Below are 24,205 nucleotides of genomic sequence, written 5' to 3'. Positions count from 1 at the left end.
CCCCCGTTCGCGCTGTCACCCCCGGGGTCCCACCGCGGCGCGGGTTGCGGCGCCGGGACCAAGTCTGCCCGCAGCGCCTGCTTGGCCGTGCGGCGGGGGCCGCCCCGCGCGGCCGGGTGCGTGCACTTGGGGCGGGGGGCGATGCGGCGGCCTCCCGCGGTCCCGCGCAGCCCGCCCCTCCTCCTCCTCGGGGAAGCTGCCGGGAGGCCTGCCCTGCCCTGCCAAGCTTGGGGCGGGGGCAGGAGCTGCGGCGGACTCCCCTCCCCCGGTTGCATCTGGCCGAGGCGCCGCGAGGAGCGGCCATTCCGCCGAGAGCGCAGCATGCGGTGGGAGGCGGTGGCGCTGGCCCTGACGGCCCTCGGCCTGCTGCAGCTGCTGCCCGGCAGCACCCAGGTAGGGCGCGGGCCAGGCTCTCCTACCCCGCACCTGGGGGGGGGAGGGGGGAGAGGGGAGGGGGGAGAGGGGCGGTGCCCCCAGCCCGGGACTGGGGGGGCCGGGGGGCCACGCTGCCAGCTAGCGGGGAGCGGAGGAGCTGCCCCCCAGCCCTGCTGGAGGAACGGCTTGTCTTGTTCCCTCATCTCACCCCGTTCCTTCTTCCTCTCGTGCCCTGTCACTTCAGGTTGGAAGCCGCGGGCAGAGAGTGTCTTTTTTAATGGCTTTGGCCTCAGCTTCACCCAGGGGCTCTTCGCCTAGGCAAAGCCCCAGGGACGAAGTCTCGCTGGGGCTCAGCATGGATCTGGAGGGGCTGGCAGGGATGAGACCTCGCGGGGACGTGAAGCAGGCTGAGGGCAAATGCTCCCCCAAGGCCAGCCAACGGCTCCCCGCTTCCCAGCATGACCCGCTTTTTATCCTCCCCGGGAGAGTCTGGAAGGAAGGCAAAGCCTGCGGATGTTGGGGCTGGAGCGGGACAATCCACACGCTCCACTCACAGAGCTCGGACCCGGGCAACCAAGCCCACGTCCAAACTTTAAGCCTAGTCCCGTTCAACAATCCAAAGTCACAGCCGGGAAGGGTAGAAACACGAGGCCAGGGCAGTCCAGGAAACAATTACGTAGTGAGGGCAAGCGAGAAATCAGAAACAGTGAAGCAGGACCGCAAGAAGATGGACCTGGGGACCAAGGCAGGAGCAGAGGCCAGGACCCGGAGCGAGGTCCAGGAGCAGGAAGAGAGCAGGAAGCAGACCAACCTTTGCTGCAGAGGCAGCTGCGGGAGGGAAGAGCCCGTTCTTATGTAACTTTTCCTCCAGACGCTCATAACAGCCCCAGGAGCTGCAGTAGATGGAGGGACTAATCCTGCAACTACAGGGTGCTGTTCCAGCAGAGGAGGCCTGAAGCTGCCTCAGGTCTTGACACAGGATTCTCCTGGGCTGGGGACTGGCAAGGACATTCGGGGCGGGGGGGCAGCCTTTCCCCGGATCCTTCTGCCCTGGCCCATGGAGTATCCCCCCCACCCATGAAAAAAGAGATAAAAGCCCTGGGGTGTGGCCTCCCATGGCATTTGCACCCGCTAATCTGTGGATGCAAACATTAGGACGGCGATGTGAAGAGAAAGGCGCTGATGGGGTTCTTGTGCCCCCCGTCTGCCCTGTCACTGGGGGTCAGGCAATGGCGCAGCCCCCCTTTTCCCTTCTTAAGGCTCTTTGCCTTCAGGCTGGACAGGGCAGCCATCCAGCAGAGGACTGCCTCTGTGAAGGAGGGTTTTGGTCACCCTGTGCCTGGTCCAGCCAGTTGGTCCATGCATTGCCACATGCACAGCAGATGGTGGCCACCCCGTGTATTAAAGGGACATGGAGCATCTTTCCGCCTGAGAGTCAAATTCCAATCTGGGGGTGCTCTTGGGGGGCTGTGTTCTGGGGGGGAGAAGGGGCAGGGCCAGGGGCAAAGCGGTGGGGCTGAGACCCCCAGACCGCTTTCCTTAAAGTCGTCATGGCCGGTGACTACACCTTAGGGAAGCTTTTCCGGAAGCCAGAGGGGAGTACACAGAAGCTGGGAAACCTCGAGCGATGGGTGGAATGGAGCCAGTCCAGAGGAACTGGTCCATCCCTCAGGTTGGCTCTGGAGGTTCAGGTGGGGACCTTGGGCGGAGGTGGGTCTCCCTCAAGCCAACAAACACAAGCATCTCCCAGTTGGCCAGTTTACTCACGCTGGACAAGCCGTGCTGTCAGGCTAGGACACCCAGCGCTGGACTCCGCATTTTCCCAGCAAGATCTATTGAGCCCTGCCGGCTGGGACCCGCCCCAGCCCGGGCTCCCTTGCTTCCAGGAGGACCCGTGGTCAGTGCCAGCAAGAGCAAGCCTGGCTTCATCCCCTGGAGAAACTGATGGAGGTCACACCAGTGTCTTCTTCCCAGACTTTGCCCCGTGCTGCGCAAGCTACGGATTCTTAGCTTGGGGCCGGGCTGGACATGCTTGGAGCTTGCCCAGTGGGACGAGACACAGAAATGGAATTCTAGCAGACTCCCATGCTAGAAGCTGAACACAGGTTCTCTTGACTTCTGGGGAGTCAAGCTAATGGAGAGAAGCAGTTAGCGGCCACAGTGCTCGGCTGGGATGCAGAAGAACCAGGTTCAAGTCCTCATCCAGCCACGCAGCTGTCTGGGCCAGTCATAGCCTCTCAGCCTAACCTACCTTGCAGGGAGGTTGTGACAATAAAACAGAGCAGAGAAGGACTATCTGCTGGGCTCCTTGCAGGGAAAATGGTGGGATATAAATGATATAAAAGGAACTATGTACCTGGCTGGAGATGCGGCTAGTGCGGGCCTTTGGGAGCCCAAGTCCAGAGTCTGGCAAGTCGATGACCTCCCAGAAGTGGGGCAGATCTGCTGTGCTTGGCACCCGTGGCCACCCCACGTTGCTTTGGGCTTGGCGTTGCAAAGGTCCTGCCACGATGCCTCTGCTTCTGTCCAGGACTGCCTGACCAGGCAGCAAGTGGCCAACCTCCTGCAGCAGGTCCAGAAGCTGCTCTCCTCACACGAAGCGGCCCAGCAGCAGCACCTGCGCGACTTCCGGAAGCAGCTGGCGGTGTTGCACGGCACCCTCCAGAGGGCCAAGCCCAGCGGTACTCAGGGTGAGGCTGGGGCAGGCGGACCTGGATCGCTGTCCCTGTCACGGTCCATCACATTGATATCCCACCTCGCTTTTCACAACAACCTTGTGAGGTAGACTAGGCTGGCAAAGCGGGGCCCACAGTGCCCCCGATGGCAGATTTAAACCCAGGTTTTCCTGAAGTCCTTTACACTGCAGTGGACTCCCTGTGCTGCCCAGTTCTTCTGGCCCAGAAAGTACAATTAAGGTTTCCTTCTTATTTAAAACTTCGACACCACCCTTCAGTCACAAAAGGTTCCCAGAGCTCCCAAAGATCAGCAGTAAGGTAGTTCTTTCCCTCCAGTGCACAATCTGAAAGGCATGTGCTAAAAGGAAAGGAGGGGGAGGGAGAAGGAAAAGAAGCGAAAGCAGGTCCCAGTTCTTCCATTTACCAAGTTCTTAGAATGACCTGCTGGAAAGAAGCAGGTCAGGGTGGCCAGAGCCCCCTGGAGCAGGTCTCTCAGGAGAGCCTGCAGAGAGGTCACCCTGCTTGCCATTTCTCCCAACAGCCTTTATGCATAGAATATTAGAAGCTGGGGAGTGGGGGAAGCACCTGGTGAAGTGGACTGGCAAACAGATCCAGCCTGAGCAAACAGAAATGCTTCTTCGCACTGTTGCATGATGAACACATGGGTTTTGTTTTATTTTTTTCGTCTGTATCTGCCTTTACTGCTCGCCTGCCATGTTATATCCCTGAGCTCCATTTTCGGTAGAAAGAAGCCCCTTTCTCTTGCTCACTCGCGTCTCCGGCTCTGCGATCCCCAGCAGAGAGCTGTCCCCTCCTGCCAGCTCCCCTGAATGGCAGACGGCTGGGCCGGAAGCGGGCTGTGGGCCATGAGGTGCACTTCACCTGCCATCTCGGCTTCCGTCTGGCGGGCTCGGAGACACGGACGTGCCTGGAGAACCACACCTGGAGTGGACAGCAGCCCTCCTGCAAAAGTAGGTGCACTCGGGTCTGCCGCGGGTGCTGCTGCAAGACTTGCTGTGGGGGCCCAAGGCTGGGGGTGTCGCGGCTCCAGCGATCGTCTCCGACAGCCAAGAGTGTGCTGCTGCAGTTTGGGGCATGGTGCATTCAGATGATGCGTTGCCCGGGGGGGGATTGCTTGTGTCATTTGTTTCCACCTGTGCATTTCTTAGAAAGCTGCGTAGCAGAAAGGCAGAACCGCAGGCCCACAGGCCCAAACTTTCCCAGAGTCCGTGCCCCTTTCCCTTGGCCAAGCCTCCTCCACGCACCCACCCACTCCACATCCACACAAGAGAGCGAGCAGGAGAGGACCCCTCCCCATGAGGGGCCTGGCTCGAAGTCCTTCCCTTGGCTTCTGAAATCACATCTTCTTTCCTTGGGAACTAGACAGCAGAGCGAGACTGTCAGGATACCAAGCTCTGCACCCCCGCCCCCGATTCTCTGGACCTGTGGAGGAGAAATGTAGCCCTGCCTCTGTGCTCTACTCAGGAGAAAGGTCGGCCAGCCCAGTTCGTCTCAGCTGCAGGAGCGTGTCCCAAGACAGAGCACTCCTTGGATTTCTGGCCACACTTTTCTGCCTTTCCCCCACCCAGCAATGGCCCTGCGTCCCTCCAGAGCTCCCCAGCAGGGGGGGGGGAATTTGGCCCTCACCCCAGCTGGGGGGCCTGCGCTGTGAGAGGAGCAGAGCGGGGCCCTAACCCCACCCGCCCCCCATTGCCTTGCATGCCGCCGACCAGGCCTGACGGCCCCTCTCGACCACAGGTTGGGCCACGCTCAGCAACGCCTCCTTCAGCCGCCAGCCCCGCTGCGCCGACAACCCGCTGGGCTCGCGCCAGTGCAGCTGCGATGCCGGCTTCCAGATGCGGGCGGGAGGCCTGTGCCAAGGTAAGGCCAGGAATGCGGGCGGCCAGCGGGGGCCGGCCTGGCACTGCCGCCATGCCCCCTGCAGTCTGTGCGCGGCCAGAGCACCACTGGCAGGCTTCCCCAGCGCATCCAACCCTTCTTGCCGAGCGGTGGGAACATGGCCGAGCTCCTGCAACCTCTCGCAAGAGTCTGGTTGTGGGAGCCCTCTGTCGGGTGGGGGCACAAGGTGGGGGCAGCCTTAATGGAGGTGATCCAATATGCTGGGAAGGGCCAGGAGCACCGGGGCGGGATGCCTTCCAGGCGGCGCTCCCCAGGAACGGTGCCCGCTTGCCTTCCGCTCCCACGGGGATCTGCTTTGCAAGCCGAACACCTCCGCCCTGCCAGTCTGGAGGAGACCCCAACACACCCGAGGGGTTCCCTGGGCCTTCCTCCCCTCACATGCCGCCGAGTGCCACTGTTGCTCTGCTGGAGCTCGGGACAGGCCACGAGGGCCCGGCGCGGCTGAGCGCGACGAGGGGAGCGAACCAGGGTGCGAAACGCATCCATGCCACGGATCCTTCGGTAGGGAGCCCAGAGGGTCTCCGAACCCAGTCACGGGCGCAGCTAAGTAATTTCAGACACTGGGCTTAACATGTTCCAGGGGGAGTCTCTTCTCTCCCCCTCCCAAGCACCGTTGCTTTGCAACAGCTTCTGTATCCCTGATAGGTTACTGGAAACCAGCCAAGCAATTACCGAGCGGCTGTTTGCCAGAACTGAGAAAATTAAGGTACAGTCTCACGGCTAAAGCTCACCGGAGCCCCTGCACAGTTGCTGGTGGGCATCAAAAGGGCTTGTTTCTGCTTCCTCAGGGTGTCAGTTCCACAGCTACATGCCTGCAAATGAGCACCATTGTGTTGTGGGAAGGGAAATCCACAGCTACAGTTCGACGATCACAGAAGTGTGCGGGACTTGTTTGCGCCCATCTTGCCCTGCCCAACCATGATGCATTTTCTAAAATGGAGCTGACAAAGGATGCCAGGGCAGCGCAGCCAGAGCTGGGGCTTCACCCCAGGGCATGGTTGAGTGCACAGAAGGGAGCCATCTCGCTGAAGCTAAGCAGGCACGGGTATGGTCAGCGTTTGGAGGGGGGACCGCCCGGGCACCCCTTCTCCTTTTTCCTTCAATCGTTCCCAGCATCGGGCTTTTCCAGGGAGTCCTTCCTTCCCATTAGGAGGCCAAAGTATCGGAGCTTCAGCTTCAGTATCTGACCTTCTGAACAGCAGTCAGGGTTGATTCCCTTTCGGATTGTCTGCTTTGATCTCTTTGCAGTCCAAGGGACTCCCCAGAGTCCCTGAGAACGAAGGCAAGATAAAAATGTCAGGCAAGAATCACAATGACAAACATAATAAAAATTAACTCTAACCCAGCCCTGGTGCTTGGACGGCTTCCACCTGCCGCTCCTTCCCAATCCCCACTGCCCTGAGCAGCCTTTTGTGGGACCCGCGAACCCTCCAGGGGAGCAATTCATGATGTCAGGCCTCGTCCAGCATAGGCTTCAGCACCACGGACAGCTCTGCCACGAGTCGCCCCCTCTGCTGGCGCCACACCAGGCACACCGGCTTGGCCGGACCCCCCTCACCTGGGCTCTGGCCTGCGAAAGATCGAAGCAGGGCTGGATCCTCACCTCAGGGGACCTCAGCCTGCTCCCTGCTCTGTTCCAGATGTGGACGAGTGCCAGACCTTCCAGTCCAGCCCCCACACCCGCATCTGCCTCCACGAGTGCGTCAACCTGCCCGGCTCCTACCAGTGCGTCTGCCCCAGCGGCTACTGGATCCAGACTGACCAGAATACCTGCCACGGTGAGCCTGCTGGGGTACTGCATGCCAGTCAGGGTGCGGAGCAAGGATGCAGATGGGGAGCTGCATCACAGGGCTCCACCCTACCCGGCATTTAGGTTTTTATTTCATTTTGCGGGGCCGAACAGCCTGAGAGCACCCGGCTGAGCCCAGAGGTTTCCGCTGAACAGTCAAACATCCAAACCGGTCTCTCTGCTCTTTGCAAGATCTGGATGAGTGCGCTGAGAACCAGCACAACTGTAGCCATGGACAGTCCTGCGTCAACACCTTCGGAGGCTTCCGCTGCGTGCGCCCCGAGTGCCCGAAGACTCAGCTGAACACCAGCTACGTCAAGACTTCAGCCTGGTGGGTACAAGCTCCAAGCTTTGCTTGGGGGCCAACCTCAGACCAGAACTGGCCTGCCCGGGCCCAAATCTCTTTCACCCGTCCCCCCCCCCACCCAAAATCTGGTGCTCTCTTCGGTTTTGCAAAATTCCCTCCCTGTTCCAAAAGGTGCCTTTTCCCCATCCAAGCCTGAGTTCCTGCAAGAGGGTCAAGAGAAAATGTGCCGGTGGTTTTGTTATCTTTGACTCCCGGGCTGCCCTGCAAGGTCTTGCAAGCCACAAATCCTTCACAAAATGGACTTGCAGGGGGAAAGGGGATCGGGGTGAGGGGAACACGGCTTGGCCACCTGGGGACGCTCTGGGGCCGGGTTTGGCCAGTCACCCCCCGCTTCTGCCCCCGTGTGATGGGGTGCTGCAGCATCCCTTGCAGACAACACTTTCGGCCTGCCGGCCTGCCTGCCTGATGCAGGGAGGCAGGCGCCCTGTACTGGCCCTGGCTGAGGACCCCCTTCTGTCTCCTCACAGGCAGTGTGAGCGCAGCCCCTGCCCCATGGACAGCAAGGCCTGCCAGCGGGCCGCCCACTCCATCTCCTTCCACTACTTGCCGCTCCAGTCCAACCGCGGCGTGCCCAGGGTCCTCTTCAAGATGTCCACCAGCCGCTTTGTGGGGGACAGCCTGCGCTTCGCCATCCTGGGGGGCAACGGGCAGGGCAAGCTTGCCGTGCAGCGCTCTGACCAGCACACAGGGGAGCTGGTCCTCACCCGGCCGGTGGTGGGGCCGGCCACACTGCAGGCCGAGCTGGAGATGAGCGAGTACGCCCAGAAGAGCCTTCTGGGGAAGCACATCTTCAAGATCACGGTCTTTGTCTCCCAGTACGAATTCTGAATCAATTCGGAGCCTGGACCTGGAAGAACCCGCAGGGCTGGCAGGAAGATCCCCCCCAGACTCGGCTGAGTGCACGATGTGGGTCTCTCCCCGTGACACGCTGCGAGAGGGCCCCAGATGGGCTGCCTCTTAGAGTGTGCAGTCTGTGGATTTCCCCAGGCCCCATCAGGGAAAGGAAAGGGAAAAGGGCACCCTATATCTGCCCGCTTCTTCTGACCGACGCTGGGACAGCCTCCAAGCATCCTTGTAGTTAGAAAGTGCACTCCATCCGTGAGCCCATGCTGTTGGGGTCAAGCGGAAAGCGGGATTCCCTGGGACATGCAATCCACCGCCGCTGCTGCACAGGCGCGCCGCTTGTCTGGCATTCTCAGGCTGATGAAGACAAGAGCAAAGCTAGATTTTATGGAGCATCTCGGTAAGGTTGGCTCCCTGTCCTTGCACCTCCCATGCTGCCTGCAAGCAACAGGCAAATGCCAGCTTCCGGAGAGAGGAGCATGCCGGCAGATCCATCTTTCGGATGCTAGAAAGGATCTGCCTCCAGGGAAGATGCAGGGTGTGTCTTTCACCTTCCCACATTAGAAAGATTTTTAGATGCTCGAGCCTGGATTTTCAAAAAACACAAGCAGGCGAGTACAAGGTAGGAGCAAGCTCAGGAGAAACCACAATGCCAGCTTGGCGGAGGGACGGCGGTGGTAAATGCATCAGTTCACAGTGTTACAGCATCTGGGTGGGCCCAGGTGAAATTTATTCAACTTTCTGGAAAGAAATGCACTGCTTTCCCAGCTCTCGGCAGAGATTTCCAGCTTTTGGTTTTGGTTTGAATCGCCTCTGGACTATTCCATCATGTCTGCTATTGAACAGCACCAGCGCATGCTCTGGCTTAATACCAGAGGCAGAAAATACATGTATTAAAATTAGTCACTTTCTCAATGTTGGTAATAATTAAAACCCAACCTTGACTCTTACATTGCATGGAGAAATTGCTGACTAGTAAACTACATGTTGCAATTCTTGGGTGTGAAGCAAAGTCCCCCGTCAAACATCCCTACAGCTGGGGCAGTGAGATTTGGTGGGGCGGGCAGGATATGTGGACCCTTCCTGCCATCCGTATTCCAGCTCAAGACAAGACCCCCCCCCCCTTTTTCTGCCCCTACACAGGAACAAGCTTCTTTATTTCAGTCTTGCTATGGTCTGACATCAAAAGGATTCCAAATGAAACTAGCCCTGTCCTACAAGACGGGAAAATGAACAAATAGTATAATTCAGAATGCTATAATTAGGGGACCAGTATTAGAGTGGCTTTGAAAAACAGACACTCCAATTTGTCCTCACACTGAACTTTCCACCTAAACACATATAACTCTGTAAAAATGTTCTTGTGGCACATTAAAAACCAACCAATTCCTAAACCCATTAACTGAAACACTACTGAAAATGAGGGTGCATTGTCTGTAAAGCCCAAGGACAGACCAGAATTAGTTCACTTTAGGGGGAACTGTTCCAGGTTCAACACGACTTACAAAAATTCCTTTCCAAATAAGCAGAAAGGCTTTGAAAGGGGTGGGCGAGGCTGTTGCACATCACCCCAGCGCAGGCGAACTCGTACAGTCAAGGCTGCTTTCTTTTGCCATCGGGTATTCGCCCCGGCTGTAAAGAGGCTGGACTACTTTGAGGTGGCGTCAAGGCCAGAAGTGATATGCTTGAAATAACAAGAGAAAAGGAAGAACGGTAGAAACCGCCCTTCCAAAGCACGGCGTGGTGTCACACTGGAGTATTAGGAAAACGTGGGCCCCCCCACAGTTCCCCCAAAGCAAGCTCCTGGACAGGAGTGGCCGCTGTCTCAGGAGCAGGGCGCAGCGCCTGCCCCCCCCCCCCCGGGACAGGGGCCCTCAAGCGCCACGCTAGTGACACACACGGCTCGGCTCGGCCCTGCTCTGCAACGCACGCTGCCGCCACTGCTCCATCTGGTAAAAACCTGCCAGATCAAGCTGGAGTGGGGAGGACGCAAAGCAAGGCTGCGCTTGGGAGCGTCTGGGCCACCCCGGCGCCCTCTGAAACTGTCCCTGCCCAAAGGCAGCGAGGCGAGTCGTGGCCGCCGGCATTTGCCCTCGGGGTCACTGTGGGAGCTTCCCACAGCTCTGATCCGGCGCGTTTCCACTGATCTGCTCCTCGGCCATGCCGGCGAGAAACGAAGAGCCGAAGGCAAAACGCCTGGAGGGGCCTGTCCAGATGGGGAAGGCTGTTCTTGTGAATTCATGGTGGAGCCCGATTCCAAGGGCTTCCGAGCCTCACCCCGGCCACCACGCCAGGATCCCGCACAGGGCCCCGAACGCTCACCCACCTTTGTCAACCCAGCCAGCCAGTCGGCAGCCCCCGGCACGAAGGCACGGAGCCGGCGACGGAGGCATCACCGGCAGGGAGCACCGGCAGCACGTTGCCACGCACGGGTGGTCACGCCCAGAACCCGGCTGGGCCCTGGAAACTCACGGACTTGCAGCCACAGTAGTTAAAACAATGCTTTATTGAGATACAAACCAGGTCGTGTTGAAAACCGACACGTAACGAGAAGGACCTGCAGGAACGCTCGTCACTTGGAGAGGGCGGGAAGCGGGAGCCCCCTCGTGCGCATCAGGCCAGCGGTCCGGGGACTGGCTTCCGCCAGGAGAAAGGGGCTTCCCGCAGCATCTGCTTCCCGCAGTCCGCACACGGCCGCTCCACAAAGGCAGGGCACCGGCCCTCCGCGTGCGTCAGAAGGGTTGCGGGAGTCTGCCGCGGCCCCCGCGATGGCCTGGCAGCAAAGAGCCACGGGCGAGGCGGGATGGAGGCGAGGCCTCCTCTGTCACGAGCATAAGGCACGCCGGAGGAGAGGTCTGCGCAGCTCCGGATCTCCGGGGCCCCTTCCTCAGCAGAGGTGGGGGCACAAGCCTTTCGCGCTTATGCGGATGACGCACTGAGCAGTGCTGAAACATACCCTCGCCCATTTCAGAGTCGATCCTGAACGATCCCTGGAGGAGGGCGGCATTCCACATCAACGATGCACTGGCACATTTAAAGTGCTTCTGAGGATACCAGAGGAGCGAGTCTTGATGTGCTGATTTTGGGAGCGGGGGGTGGGGGAATCTGTGCGGAGGTCACTGCTCCAAAGCATAGGAGGTCCAGGCACATACAGCTGAGGCCAAAACCCTGCGGGGGGGCACAGAAGTCGAGGGGGGTTGGGCTGGGATGCAGCCAGCTCGTGCCCCTGCCCAGCAAACTGCAAGAAGGGATGAGGAGGGGCCAGCCGCATCTCCTTCCTGCGAAATGCGCCATTCCGAAGCGAGGAGAGCTGGGTGCAGAATTAGGTGCGCGAGGACTCAGCACAGGTGTGGGCTTTGCTCTCATCTCTGGTTCAACAGCTCCAGCAGTTTTTTGGTAGCATACAACCCCCCCCCCACACACACACACACACACAACCTGCTTAATGAGAACCCAAAACGGGGTGAGGGAACACACCAAGAGAAGTTCTGCTTTCAAACCACTTTAAACTCATGGCAAAAAAAGACTTTTCTCATTTCCATATGCAATAAATGGGAAACATTGCAATAACAGAAGGAGATTCAGTCTAGTTGGCAAAGCGGAAAGGAGAAGACCACTCAGGTGCTGCATTTCAGATGCAGCTCCATGTACACTGGAGTGAAAACGCCTTCTGAAGGAAGCAGCCATCCTTTACAAGTGGCAAGAACAAGGAAACCTGGCTCCTTTAGCCTAAGGAAGTTTCCAGCCTACCTAAGGAACAAGCAAGCTTCTTATGTCTGAAACGTCTGTTGATGCAACCCCTCCAGGCTGGCAAAAGGCTTCTGTTGCAGCCTCAAGTCTGCTTCCATCAAGAAGGCTCAAGCACAGCCGGACGTCCCCAGGCGTGCCTGTCCCGGAATTACAGGCCGCCTGGCAGCCGTTTGTCTAACCAGCAGCGTCGGAGTGTGAGAGAACGAGAGACGGTCAGCATCTTGGGATGGAAGCCGCATAAAAATACAAGGAGGAGTCTGCTTTTCAATGCCACGTGCAATGAGCCATCCAGGGACACACACAAAGAGGCATCGTGTAGCAGGCGGGATGAAAGCGGAGGGGAAGGACACAAGGCCATTTGCCAGCACCATTTCAAGCAGCTTTTCCAAAAAAAGTGGCATCGAAGGACAGCGATTCAGCTTCCGGGAGAGGAGGGAGAATGTGCAAGCACGCCCACGCTGCTCTGACTCCGTCCCTCGCGGCTGCTCGCCATCGAGACTGAGCCGCCACCCACCCGGAGGCGCCCGCGGGCCGAGTGCAAGCTCGGCGATCTCCCGCGAGGAGCTGCAAGGAGCTGCCCAGCCAAGTCGCTCCGAGGGCACTGAGACGGCCGCACGCGCTCCCTCCACACACACAGCGCTCCCGGGACGGTTCCCCCAGGAGGGGGGCTCTGACTCGACTCAACGGCCGGTGCTGGCCAGGAGCAGCAGGCCCAAAGCTAGCCCCTCGCCAGCAGGTGCGGGTGAAGAAGCGTGGGCCAAGGGGGGTCACCCACGGGCTCAGCAGCTCATGTGCTCCCGCAAGCATGTGCAGACATCCCGGCTGAAGCCCGGTCGGCTCCCGACGCACCGGAGAAGCTACGGACCCTCCAAGCAAAGGGCAGGGTCCAGCACGGCCAGGGCACGCTTCCCAGCCAGGTCCCAAGAGTGCTCCATCCCCAGCGCTCGGCAGGCGAAGGGACAACACGGTCACTCCTCTCATTATCCCTGCCCCGGCCCCGAGACGTGCCCGAAAGTGACACACAGACAATGCAAGAGGGAGGGAGGGAGGGAGGGAGGGGGTCTGATCCGAAGGGCCACCCCCCCATCAGGGACGCAAACCATTTTCTGTGAGATTCTCGCCCTGAGCCCCCCAGCAGAGGGGCTGGGCCGGGCTGCTCAGGCCTGGCCCTCCCCGCCGTTGCTCAGAGGTCGCACCGCCTCCTGGAAAACACCTCCAACGCCAGCTGTGCCCTCCCGAGGGGAAGCCGTGAGCAGCGAGGGGGGCACCTGTCACGCGGGTGCGCTGCCGGCCCCGGGGGCGACCGGATTAAGCGCCGCCAAGGGAGAAGACGTTCCGAGGTCCCGCTGCCTGGACTTGGAGGGCGGGCTTGGGTAAGGAAGGCCTGCTCTGGGCCTGTCCGGTCGGAAAGCCCTTTCCTGGCCTGGAGCTCAGGCCTACCGCCGGTACAGGGGCCCACCCAGGGAAGGCCATGAGATATGCGTGTGAGGGCAGGCAAGGGTCCAAAATGTAGAAAATGTCACGGGCTGAGGAGACCGCACGACAGCCCTCCCCACCCTGCCACCCCCAGGCGCGTGGGACTGCAACCCCCATCGCCCTCATCCGCTGACCTGGACGACGGGAGCCGCAGTCCGACACACCCGGAGGGCGCCGGGGGGGGGCAGGCAGCCCCGCGAAGCGCCGGGCATCCAGCCGGCCCACGCAGCCCTACTTGCCCTGGAAGCCCGTCAACTCCATCTCGTCCTTGTGCCGGCGCTGCGTGAAGAGCGCGCTGAAGGGGTACAGCTTGGCCTTGGCCTGGAAGCGCTGCCCGGCGATGTCGATCTCGTACTCGGCCCGGGTCACGAAGTCGGGCGTCACGATCTGCTCCTTGCCCGTGTCCGGGTCCAGGTTGTGGACGAAGCCGAGACAGACGTGCCGCTCCAGCGTGTAGCTGTAGGCGCTGCTGGTTGTCCTGCCGACGTACTGGCCGTTCCGGTAGATGGGCTCCCCCCACCAGGGCCAGGGGTCCAGGTCCGTGTCGTGGTCTTCCAGGATGAGCATGGTGAAGCGCTTGCAGACGCCCTCCTGCTTCTGGCGGAGCAGCGCCTCCCGGCCCATGAAGTCGGTGCCCTGCGGGGAGAGAGGGATGCCACCAGCCGAGCCACAGAGGGCCGGGCAACCCTGGCTGGCTGGCTGGCTGCGGGCCCCAGGCTTGGCGTTCCGCACCCCTCTTATCCTGGGGCTTCTGGGGGGTGGGGGGTAGTGCCAGCTGGGACGGCCAAGGAATTTGCTTGGACAAAGGCACCCCAGCGGCCCATCCCGAATCAGTGCTTGACTCTGCTGTGAAGGGCGGGATGTAAAAGCTTTAAATAAATAACCGATAAACACTCGAGCTACAGGGAATGTCTGTGTGCACCAGAGTCCGAGCTCTGCAGACATAAACAAGCACGGAGAGGACTCGCGCAGGACGAACACGCCTTTGAGAGGAAAGCGCGCCCCGAGATGCCCGCGAGGGTCGAACCACTCGCAAAAAGTGCACGTTGGCGAAGGCCCATGAAAACGGGGGCAGGAGAAGGCACGTGCCTCGAGCGACCCACCGCGCCCTGCGCAGACTGTTCCCAGCAGGCAGAGGAGTGGCCTGGCTACCGGGGAAGGCCAAATGGCCCATCCACTGCCGGCACCCCCCCACCCCCGAGCAGCCACGCTCGTTCCCACCCCACAAGGCACTTCACGCACCTTCTCCAGCTTCACCCGGAACTCACGCCCACACTCCAGCGGGGTGGTGAAGGCGTCCAGATCTTGGCCCCAGAACGCAAAAAACTTCTCGATGCGCAGGCTGCGAAGCGCGTAATAGCCGGAGTTCCGGATCCGGTACTTCTGCCCCACGCTCATCACCTCATTGTAGACGTGCAAGGCGTACTGCAGGTGGAGACAACCGTGGCATGCAAGCACCTGCGGTGGAGAGCAACGCTGCCCGCCGGGAGGGTGGGCGGCCGGGCGGCCAGCCGTGGTCCGACTGACGGCACCAAACTGCCCACTGCAGGTCTTAGTAAAGGGCCGGAGGGAAAGGGCTGACGAGCTCGGTCCAGGGCGAGGACGCCGGACAACTTCCAGCTCAAGGGCCAAATTCAATTCTGGGGGCATTCTCAGGGGCTGCATTCCAGAGGGTGGGGAGGTCAACATGCCTGCATAGTTTAACTCGACGCTTTGACTTCTGGCAACCAAGGAGAGGGATTTCTGCCTCTTGGGGGGCGGGGGGAGCTAGGAATCCACCAAATGAAAGCGGTACAGTGAGGCTGAGAGTCGAGGGGGGGCATGCGCCCTGTGGGCTTGACGTTCACCCACCTGGTCAGGGCTCCTGTGGGTCACAGCCCCTCCTCCTCACCTCATGAAAAGGGGAGGACAATCTGACGGGTGCTGACCACTTATGGCTGGCTCAGGGAAAGCTTTGCTGGCCACTTGAGAGATGGAAGGAAAAGTCCATGTGGACGTTTTCCAGGTCTTTGGGCCAGCCCATGCCCGATTCCAGAGATTAACAGCCTATCTGCACAGCAAGTTTGAAATTCAGCCAGCCTGCTTTTGGGGTACATGTTACGGGAGCTAGGAGGAGACCATCAGCACGGAGAACCGTGCTTGAAGCATATTCCAGGTTGGCCGAATCCTATATGCATACTGTTCAAAGCCAGTCAGCATCTTTCCCGGGAGTCCTAATTAATCCAGGCAACCCAAGGCCTTTTTCAGGGAACGTCTGAGCTTCCCAGGCATCAGGCCTTCCCCAGCGGCTCTCGGAAGCCTGACCATGCGCTGTTTAGCCAACTGTGTCTCCAACGTAAACAAACGCGCCGTTCCTCACACAAGAGGAGCCTTGTAGGGACTCTGGTGTCAAGCACTCCGTAAGCAAATCTAGAAGCGTTTATTTGTAGGTCGCACCCTGGCCAGCCATGTCCGGAGACAAATATCAAATGTTCTGTGACTGCACAGCCAAGGGGCGGGCTCTCCATGGATACGCCATCAGCTCGGCTGTGAATCACTGGCACACCAGCCTTCTGCGCAGGGGGACGAAACTGCTCAGCAAAGATTCTAGGGTGGCTGTCCCCAACCTGGTGCTCTCTAAACAGGCTGGACTTTAAGGGGAACAGTTCCATTGGCAGCGAGGGAGTCGTCGTCCTTCCATCTCCCACAAGCTTAGCCCGATTTCACCAGGCAATTCCCAGCTTCTTAGGCGAGTCAGCACATCACCAGAGGAGATGAAAAAACCCCTCCAGACGTTGCTGCACGGGGTTTAGGGAGAGGCTGGGAGCTGCAGGCCAACCCTTCTGCAGGACATCAGAGCAAGAGGAACGGGACTAACCCCACCATCAAACGGGAGGGACCCCTGGCAAGGGCCACCTAACAGGCTGGATCCAAAGGGGCAGCACTGTAGGACAATCTGAGTGGGTTACCTCCTGCTCACAACTTGGCATGAGAGCAGTACAGATTCAAGTCCAGCCTGGTGGATCCCCATCTGACTTATTTATGAACTTTAAAAAGCAGGGCAGATGTGCTGCCGCTGGCGAGTCCTTCTAAGCCGGGGTGTTGAACCTCTTTCAGTCTGAGGGATGAATTCCATGCGGGAGCAGCTCTCAGGGGCCACGCGCCAGGGGTGGGCGGGCCTGGAGGAAAACTGGACAGGGCCAAAACACCAGCCCAATTTAGCACGAAGCCTTTCCTGCTGGTTATCAAGCCTTAGTGCAAAAGCCCCAAAACCACTCTTGGGAGAAAAAGCGTGTGGCCACCTGGGAAACGCAGGTGAGGGCCAGACTGCGACCCCAGGTGGACAGCATCAGACCCACAGGCCAGAGGGCCAGCACTGCTACTGCGAGCCAAGTCTCTCCAGCCTAAACTTTGGACCACATCTGGGCAAAGTGGGAAATTGATCTCCTTGCCCAAAGAGCCCCCCCTCCCCTGGCAAATCGGCATGTTTTGGTCAGAACACAAGGGCTGCTCACCTCAATGGGGATGTAGAGCATGAATCCCGGCTCTCCGGTGTGTGTCATGCTCATGACCCGGATGCCGTTGGCGTAACCCACGCTCATCTCCTGCAGAAACGGGGACCAGAGGGAAAGGATCCAGTTGGCACAGCTTCGGTAAACATTTAAGGCAAGGCTCAGTACAGAAACCAAAGGAGGCGACCCTCCACCCGCTCCGGGCCATGCTGCTCAACCTGCAGGGATGCCAACTGGGGTCCTGCCCCAGAAGGGACCTGATCCGACCATCGGCTCTCCAAAGGGGCCTTCAGGGAAGGCCTGGAAAGCTGGCTGCTCGTGGGGCAGGCTCCCTTCGGCTCAGCAGCCACATCTTTTGCTCGCTGCAGATGGTTTCAGGCCAGGGACAGGGAACGACCTGCCCTTCGACACCACGGACGGCTCGCTGCTGAACGCGCTGGCCAGTGCTCAGGCGAAAGGCCGGCCAAAGCGCACACGGCCCTTCTCTTCCAGCTGCGAGAGGGCGAGACGCTCCAGTCCCCACTTGGCTATGAGGTTCACCGAGTGACTCCAGGCCAGACCCTACCTCACAGGGTTGTTGTCATAAGGATAAAATGGAAAGTGGGGGAGCCTTTCAAGCTGTCCTGGGTCCTCTCAGGGCGAAGAAAGGGGGGATGCAACAGTAATGTGAGGAGTTGCTGCTGCTGCTGTTTCAGGGAAGCTCTGCCTGCCTGCCTGCCATCGCTGCTCCTCCCACGCACCGTTCCAGGATCCCTGGGAGCTTTCCTGGGCGCATCAGAAGCACCAGCTCAGGTAAGCCCACTGCTGCCAACCACGGAATTCCGCAGCGGGCTACGCAGCCCCCCCACTCAGCTCATCTGATGTCGAACCCAAATTACAGCTGGTCAGCCCCGCACTTGCGTCAGGTGACCTGCTCACTGCCAGGGTGCGGGGGGGCTTAAGCTTTGGCAAGCGGGACTCGCTGGGTGACTTTGGGTGGGCTGCTTCCTCTCAGCCTAACCTACCTCGCAGGGCTGTTGTTGTATGGATAAATGGAGCTCTGCAAGCCACTCGGGGTTCCTCACAAGGGGAAAAAGGGCAGGACACATGTGCAATGTGGTCACAGTAAGAAGTCCACCCTTGCTCAACCCCGAGATTAAGGGCGGGCACTCCCCCCCCGTGCAGCACAACAGGGGGGTCCCTTTGGATTGCCCTTTTATTCCGACCCCTTGGATAAATCTCACTCCCCGTACACGGCGGCCCTCAAAAGCAGCTTTCCTGAGAAAGCTGCACCTATTAAACGCACCAAAAAAATAAACGCTTGGATTTCAGAAGCCTGCTAGAGCGACCCCAGGCTTGGCCAGGCTACCGTCCGAAGCACATCTGGCAGGGAACGGGCCTCCTTGGCGGCTGCTCCCAGGCTGCGGGGGGGAGGTCAGCCCACCCCGTTCTTGCAGAGGTGAGCAAAGGCAATTCTGGTCAGTGGGCACCGTTCGTATGTGCCCTGTTGTTTCCAACCCAGGTTGTAACTCTTTACTTCTAGGGTTCCAGCGATGAACTCAAGTGGCATTTCTTATTTCAAAGGAAGAAACAACGAGGGCACGAGGCTCTTCGTTGTTGCTTTCCCTGCGAACAAGCTTTCCAGCTGGCAGCTTCCACGGCTGCTCCTCTGGAACGTGTCCCCAGGAGCAGCTTCCCGACTGCCCTGCCACTTCCGTCAACGCAGCCAGGATGCAACCCTAAATGCAGACGTGGGATCCCGATGCTTGTGGCACTGCGACGGGAATACCTCTTGCGAGAGGGGAGGGAAGGCCCTCCCGCTCTTGCCTGGTGGAGGGCCTTTGAGGCACAGGGTTTTGCTAGAGGTCAGCAACAGCTAGGAGGCCTCCTCTGCCCAGAGCGTTCTCCACCCACAGGGACCTGAGGAGGGAGACAGGATTCTGCCCGCAAACAGAAGAGCTGTGTATTTTGGAGAGAGGAGGGGAACGCTGAGAAAAGTGCACCTATTAAGCGCACCGAAAAAATAAATGCTCTGGTGTTAGAAGCCTGCCAGAACGACCCCAGGCTTTCCAAACCACGCAAATTTCCGCAGTGCACACAAGCTCCTCTTACAATTTGCTCGTGGCCAGCCTGCTCACGATCCATGCCGTAATTAGGGAAGAGGGAAGCGCCAACCATCAGAGCTCCCACTGTAGCCTTTCCAGCCAGCATTACAAAATGCACATTATGGCTCACTCCAGGAGAAATGGGATGAATGGGAGCGTGAAACAAGCCACTGCAGTGTGCACAGACACCAGCGTCGCGGGGTGAAGAGGAAGGCGCAGCTGGGCCGCCATCTGAGCGGGACGCTTTGAGCGGGAGTCCAGCACTGAGCAGGCTGCTGGACCCCACTGTTCACATCTCACCCCCACGGGCTGCCCCAGGCCAGGCGCGGCTCCCCGGCTGAGGCCCAGGTGTGATGTGCCAGAGAGTCAGTGGAGAGCTTGCAGCCCCCTTCTCACTCTGAGGCATAAAACTAATCCACTGACTCCGGGAGCCGCGCTTCATTGGGCCAAAGGCTTTCCCACGCTGACCTCCTGTCACACGGCGGCCGGCCAGATCCCACGTGGGAGGCGCAGGAGGAGGATGGAAGGGCGACAGCACCTGTTTGTGAATGATCTGCAATGAGGAGTGAGGAGCGAAGGGGCCCAGGGTGATGATTCCAAACTATTTGGGATGATTAAGAGCAAAAGGGATGGTGAGGAGCTCCAAAGGGATCGCACCAAGTTGGGATCAAAAGGGCAAGTGCAGGGCAGTTTGAAGATGGTGGGACAACTTCACGTCTCGGCCGAAAAGGTCTGAGCAAGCACAGACTGACCGAGAAGGGGGCCGCGGGGTGGGGAACACCGTGATGAAAATGCCGACCTGGGGCAGAGCTGTTGCAGAAAGGCAAGCTCCACGCCGGGCGTATGTGGGAAAGGAATCAAACACAAAGCTGCCAAAATCGCGCTCCCCTTATGCAAAGCTTTGATGTGACCACACCTGGAACATTGTGCTCCGTTCTGGTTGCCTTACCTGAAAAAGGGCGAACTGCAGAGAAATGCATGTTGACATGATCGAGGGACTGATTAGCTTAGGAAAAGGGCGTGAAGCGGGGAGACGTGGCAGAGGTGTTTAAAATAACGTATGGTGTGGAGAGGTAGGGGGGCAGAGATTTTTCTCCCTCTCCCAAAACGCTCGAACCCAAAGGGACCGCCCCATGAGGCTGCAGGTGGGAGCAAGGTTCGGACAGAGAAAAGCAAGTCCTTCTTCACACAGCGCATAAACTATAGAATTCGCTGCCACGGGAAGTGGTGATGGCTTTAAAAGGGGAGCGGACAGATTTGTGAGGGGCTGTCCATGGCTATGACCCTCGCTGGCCGTGGGCAACCTCCCTCACCAGAGGCGGCACGCCTGCAGGCACCAGTGGCCGAGGAGCTGGGCAGGAGGAGGTCTCGCACCCGTCCTGCTGGAGGGATCCTGCGGGCAGCCGGCTTGCCACGCTATGCGCAGAGTGCTGGGCTGGACAGACCTTTGGCCTGGTCCAGCAGGACTGTTCTTCACTTTCTTCAGAACCACACGCCACTGCCCGAGTGCAAGGCGAAGGATTAACCTTGTGTGAATGACCCGAGGATCTTAAATCTGGGGCACATGCAGAGGGATATGGTACTGTGCAACACTCGCCATTTAGCTGAGCCTCCTAGATGTGTCTTTATTATTCGTTAGTTATATTTATGCATTAATTTTCTCCCTACTCCAGTGTTTTCCTGCAGGGAAACGAAGGTAGCTTAGAGAACCCTTCTTCTGTGTTATCCTCCTAACAACTATGTTGGACCTGAGCCCCACGACTGGCCCAAAGGCACCTGGGGAGAAGCTTTCCGGCCAATGGGGACAAAAACCAGGGGTCTCTTGAGCCCGAGTCCACCCGCCACCCTGACTGTCTGCATGAGAGGTTAGCAGGTTTCTTCTGCTGATGAGCGTCTCCAAACATCCCTCCCTGGTTGTTAAGATCTTGGACAGAGGTCCTCATTTACTCGTAAGAGTCTCTTCCGAATATGTGAGGGGGGTTACGGATAGAGGGAGGGCTTTCTCTTCGGTTGCACCCCACCTGTGGAATATGTTTCCCAGGACGCCTGCCTGGTGCCATTGCCGCTTTCTTTTCAGGGCCAGGTGAGGCCTTTTCATTTCCCAGGTGGCTAAATGGGGTTTTAAGATTGCCAAATGCCTTGCTGTCATTTTTCTCATTCATTTGGCATCTCCGGGCTGTTCTAAATGGCTTTCACTGTATTGTTCTTTTCTTGATAATAGTGTTGGCTTTATTGTATTTTATTGCAAACCATCCAGAGAGCCCTGGGAGATGGAGCAGTGTACAAATGGGAAACAGCAGCAGCGCCACATACCTTGCAAAAGAGGGAGGGAAAGTGCTCCGGGGTCATCGGGGCGTAGGACAATTCTGCGAGGACGTCCACAGCACGTGGGCCAATGAGATTCAGAGCTGGATTGGGCAAAACACAACGTCAGCTGATGGGCAGGCACGGGACACTGCACCATGCATAAAGCAGAGCCCCAAACAAGCAAGCAAAATGACCACCAAAAAAGCACCTGGTTTTTAAATCTATACAGATTTAAATACAGGAGGTTAAAAGATTAGGAGAAATCTCACGTTTAAAATGAAAAATCCTCCAACTGACTTGCAGAAGCACAGGAATTAAAACAAAATTAAAAGGATTAAAGGAAAAACAAGTATTAAAATGCCAAATGCTTTGGTGTAAAACACCAGCTTGGGTCACAAAGCTGAGTCTGCTACAGGATGCAGCAAATGTGCAGAATGCAACAGGGGAAAACCCCCTCACTTCACCTGTGTACTTCCAGGTGACGTCCTCCAGGAGCAGGCCGCTGTCGTCCGGCATGTGCTTCTTCAACCAGGCCCAGCAATGGACTTGCTGGTCTGTGGGGGAAATCATGAAGAAGCTGGAACACAAACCGCATGGCAGTGATTAAGCGCCCCGAGGGGTCGCTCTGGGAGGCCAACATGCTGCCTGCACGGGGGAGTCCGCTGCACCCCTACACAGGAGTACGCAAGGTTCACCCGAAATGTGCCCCGTGCCTGGAATGCGCAGGCACCAACTCCACCCACCGGGCTCTGCGGGAGAGGAAGGAGACCTGACGCACTTGGGACGGCCCTCCAGAGCAGGTCTGGGAGGCGCATGTTGTCTCCCTAGGAATCCACCCTTAAATAATTGCGTCCTAAGTTGCATTGGCCCTTTTTTAAAAGAGAAAGCCTTCTCAGACATGTAACGGCAGCAGCAATAAAGGGTGAGATACGTGCATTTCAATGCTAATGTGCAATGTTTCCGTTCCGAAGCTGCTTGGCGTCCAACCCCGCGTGTCGCACTCTCCATGCCTGCAAGCCCCCGAGCCCAGCAGGCTGGCGCGCACCCTGCACAGGGGCAGCGGGAGACGCGAACGCCACCCCCGCTCCCGCCATCCCAGCCAGCCCTTCTGCCCATCTAGCCAGAAAGATCTGGGCAGGGGAGACAAGCCTCTGGACGGACCGCACGGGGGCCTCTGGATCCCCCTCTCCCACCAGGATGCTCCCTCGCACCCTCTCTGAAGTCGTGCCCCTGACCTCAGCAAGGAACTGCAGCGCCAGCCAGTGTGGGTCTTTCCACGCTAGCTGTGGGGGGCAGAGGGGGGCGCTGAACCACAGGTGCATGCGACCCCGGGGCCGGGATCCTGAACTCTCCTACGGCACCTCCGACATGGCCCCGGGGCCCCGGAGGGCTTTTCTGGAGGGGCCTCCACGGGAAACGTGCACACGCGTCAACGAGGGGGACGCGTACCTGCGCTTGCTGAGGCGGACCACGCTGCAGTCGTTCTCGTACCCGCCGTTGTGGTTGAGCATCCCCGTGTGGACGATGTGTCCCACCGGCACGTCCAGGTCGTTGGAGAAGAGATACTGCAAGACCTCCAGGGCCTGGTCCCCTGTGGACTGCAACGTGGGGGAAGGGAGGGGCCAGACAGGGAGGGTGGTGGTGTTACGCTTTGTGGGGAGATTTGGGGGAGATTATGTCCATCTTCCATAAAGGAGGGGGCCCCACACTTTGAGCCGGGGTGCCCACATTTGGAATTTCTGGAGTGTGAGGGACGCTCTCCCAAACACCTGCCACGGCAGCAGAGCTTGTCCCTTCACAAGACGGCTGCTCTTTGTAAAAGGAAATTAACTTGGCTAAGCACGTCAGGCAGCAAAAATTCCTTTGGCACGCTGGAAACAGCAGGGCATTTTCCACCTAAGCGTTGCCCTAAGAACCGAAGCACCAGGAAGAGGTGGGCGGTGCATTCCAGAACACAGCGCTGCTCGTTTGAACTCCCGGCATGGGCTCCAACGGCCATTTATCAGAAGTCATCCCGACAAGTGTTTGGTCAAGGAAAGGTGGCGCTGGGGCCAAGACGCCCAGGCAAAGCTTGTCCCTGCAAGGCCCAAGAGGACGCCTGCTCAGTGGGAGGTGAGCTCACGGTGCTCCAAGAACGGCTGATGCACACACACAAGTAGAAGATGCACTCCCGCACGAGGGAAAGCGAGCATACGGCCATGCGCCAAGTCCAGGCTGAAGGACCACCAGCACAGAGCCAGTACAAAGGGACACACTGAGTCCCCCATGCTAGAACGCAGGAGTCTCTGGATAAAATGTGCCCACCAAACCAAAAAGGCTGGCTGCTGCCCGAGAGGGTTAAATTGCCATTGGCATTATTTTATCTCTCTTGGCAAAGAGTCACAGCCAAAAGTTGCTGGCAGTTTTTAATCAATCAGCCTTTGCATGAGCCAAACAAAGGTCGGAAGACTTGGACACGGAGCAAAACTAAAAGACCATGTGCCAAGGAGCGGACCCATTTTCATTTGAATTTTTTGTTCTGCGTTTATACCACCCAAAAGCCCAAGCTCCCCAAGTTCTCAAACCAGAAAAAACCCCATACAACATAGTATAAAACCGTTATAACCTTAACGTATAAATAAGACGAAAGTAAAAATCCTGAGTAACACACAGCCAGTCTCCAAAAACTTATGAACGCACCGTGTTTCTTTAAAGTGAAAGGCTAACAAATCTGAGGAAATGCAGTGTTTTCACCTGGTGCCACAAAGATCACGAAGCTGGCACCAAGCGGGGCTCCCTGGGAAGTGCAAGACCCCACTGGGGGCCACCCCTGAAAAGGCCCTCAGGCTTAGGACCCCTGACCTCCCTCATGCGGCAGAGGAAGGCCCCGGAAATGACCCCGGGAGAGGAAGCGGGTGCTGCCCCTCCTGCACACTTACGCTTATTTCGAACTTGGTGAACGAGGACATGTCAATGACGCACACGGCCTCCTTGCAGCACCGGACCTCTCCCCCCACGATGTCAAACCAGTCCGGCTTGTAGAAGGTCTTGCTCTGGTCGAGGGCCAGCAGGTCTGCAGAGGAGGAAGCAGGAGTCTTGGGCGGGGTCGGCGGGGTGCCGCCTCCACCCCTCGGGGCTGTGCGCGGCCC

General features: G+C 58.6%; 2 protein-coding genes across 10 annotated transcripts in view; one reads left to right on the top strand and one right to left on the bottom strand.

The window, feature by feature from the left end:
- Nucleotides 1–321: 321 nt before the first annotated feature.
- On the top strand, nucleotides 322–7,963 carry LOC123025334 (fibulin-7-like). The gene is made up of 7 exons (XM_044433923.1): nucleotides 322–393; nucleotides 2,906–3,065; nucleotides 3,848–4,021; nucleotides 4,809–4,931; nucleotides 6,611–6,748; nucleotides 6,952–7,090; nucleotides 7,594–7,963. The coding sequence occupies exons 1-7, from the start codon at nucleotides 322–324 to the stop codon at nucleotides 7,952–7,954; spliced, it is 1,167 nt and encodes a 388-aa protein (XP_044289858.1). The 3' UTR covers nucleotides 7,955–7,963.
- Nucleotides 7,964–10,456: 2,493 nt separating this feature from the next.
- Nucleotides 10,457–24,205, bottom strand: part of PDPR (pyruvate dehydrogenase phosphatase regulatory subunit) — a 28,061-nt gene continuing 14,312 nt past the window's right edge. For 7 of the 9 annotated variants that reach the window (XM_044434093.1, XM_044434092.1, XM_044434091.1 and 4 more), the window contains 7 exons: nucleotides 23,996–24,129; nucleotides 22,527–22,675; nucleotides 21,542–21,654; nucleotides 21,084–21,178; nucleotides 16,690–16,779; nucleotides 14,438–14,620; nucleotides 10,457–13,831 (listed from right to left, as the gene is read on the bottom strand). In XM_044434093.1, the coding sequence (XP_044290028.1) occupies nucleotides 13,427–13,831; nucleotides 14,438–14,620; nucleotides 16,690–16,779; nucleotides 21,084–21,178; nucleotides 21,542–21,654; nucleotides 22,527–22,675; nucleotides 23,996–24,129 (1,169 nt within the window). In that variant the 3' untranslated portion in view covers nucleotides 10,457–13,426. Of the gene's footprint in view, nucleotides 13,832–14,437; nucleotides 14,621–16,623; nucleotides 16,780–21,083; nucleotides 21,179–21,541; nucleotides 21,655–22,526; nucleotides 22,676–23,995; nucleotides 24,130–24,205 lie in introns of those variants that run through there. The other 2 variants (XM_044434096.1, XM_044434095.1) reach the window with 2 other exon arrangements.

The sequence above is a fragment of the Varanus komodoensis genome, unplaced genomic scaffold (genome assembly GCF_004798865.1).
Source record: "Varanus komodoensis strain SLA01 unplaced genomic scaffold, ASM479886v1 scaffold27, whole genome shotgun sequence".
NCBI classification, from domain to species: Eukaryota; Metazoa; Chordata; class Lepidosauria; order Squamata; family Varanidae; genus Varanus; species Varanus komodoensis.
This window is presented reverse-complemented; position numbering and strand designations above follow the sequence as displayed.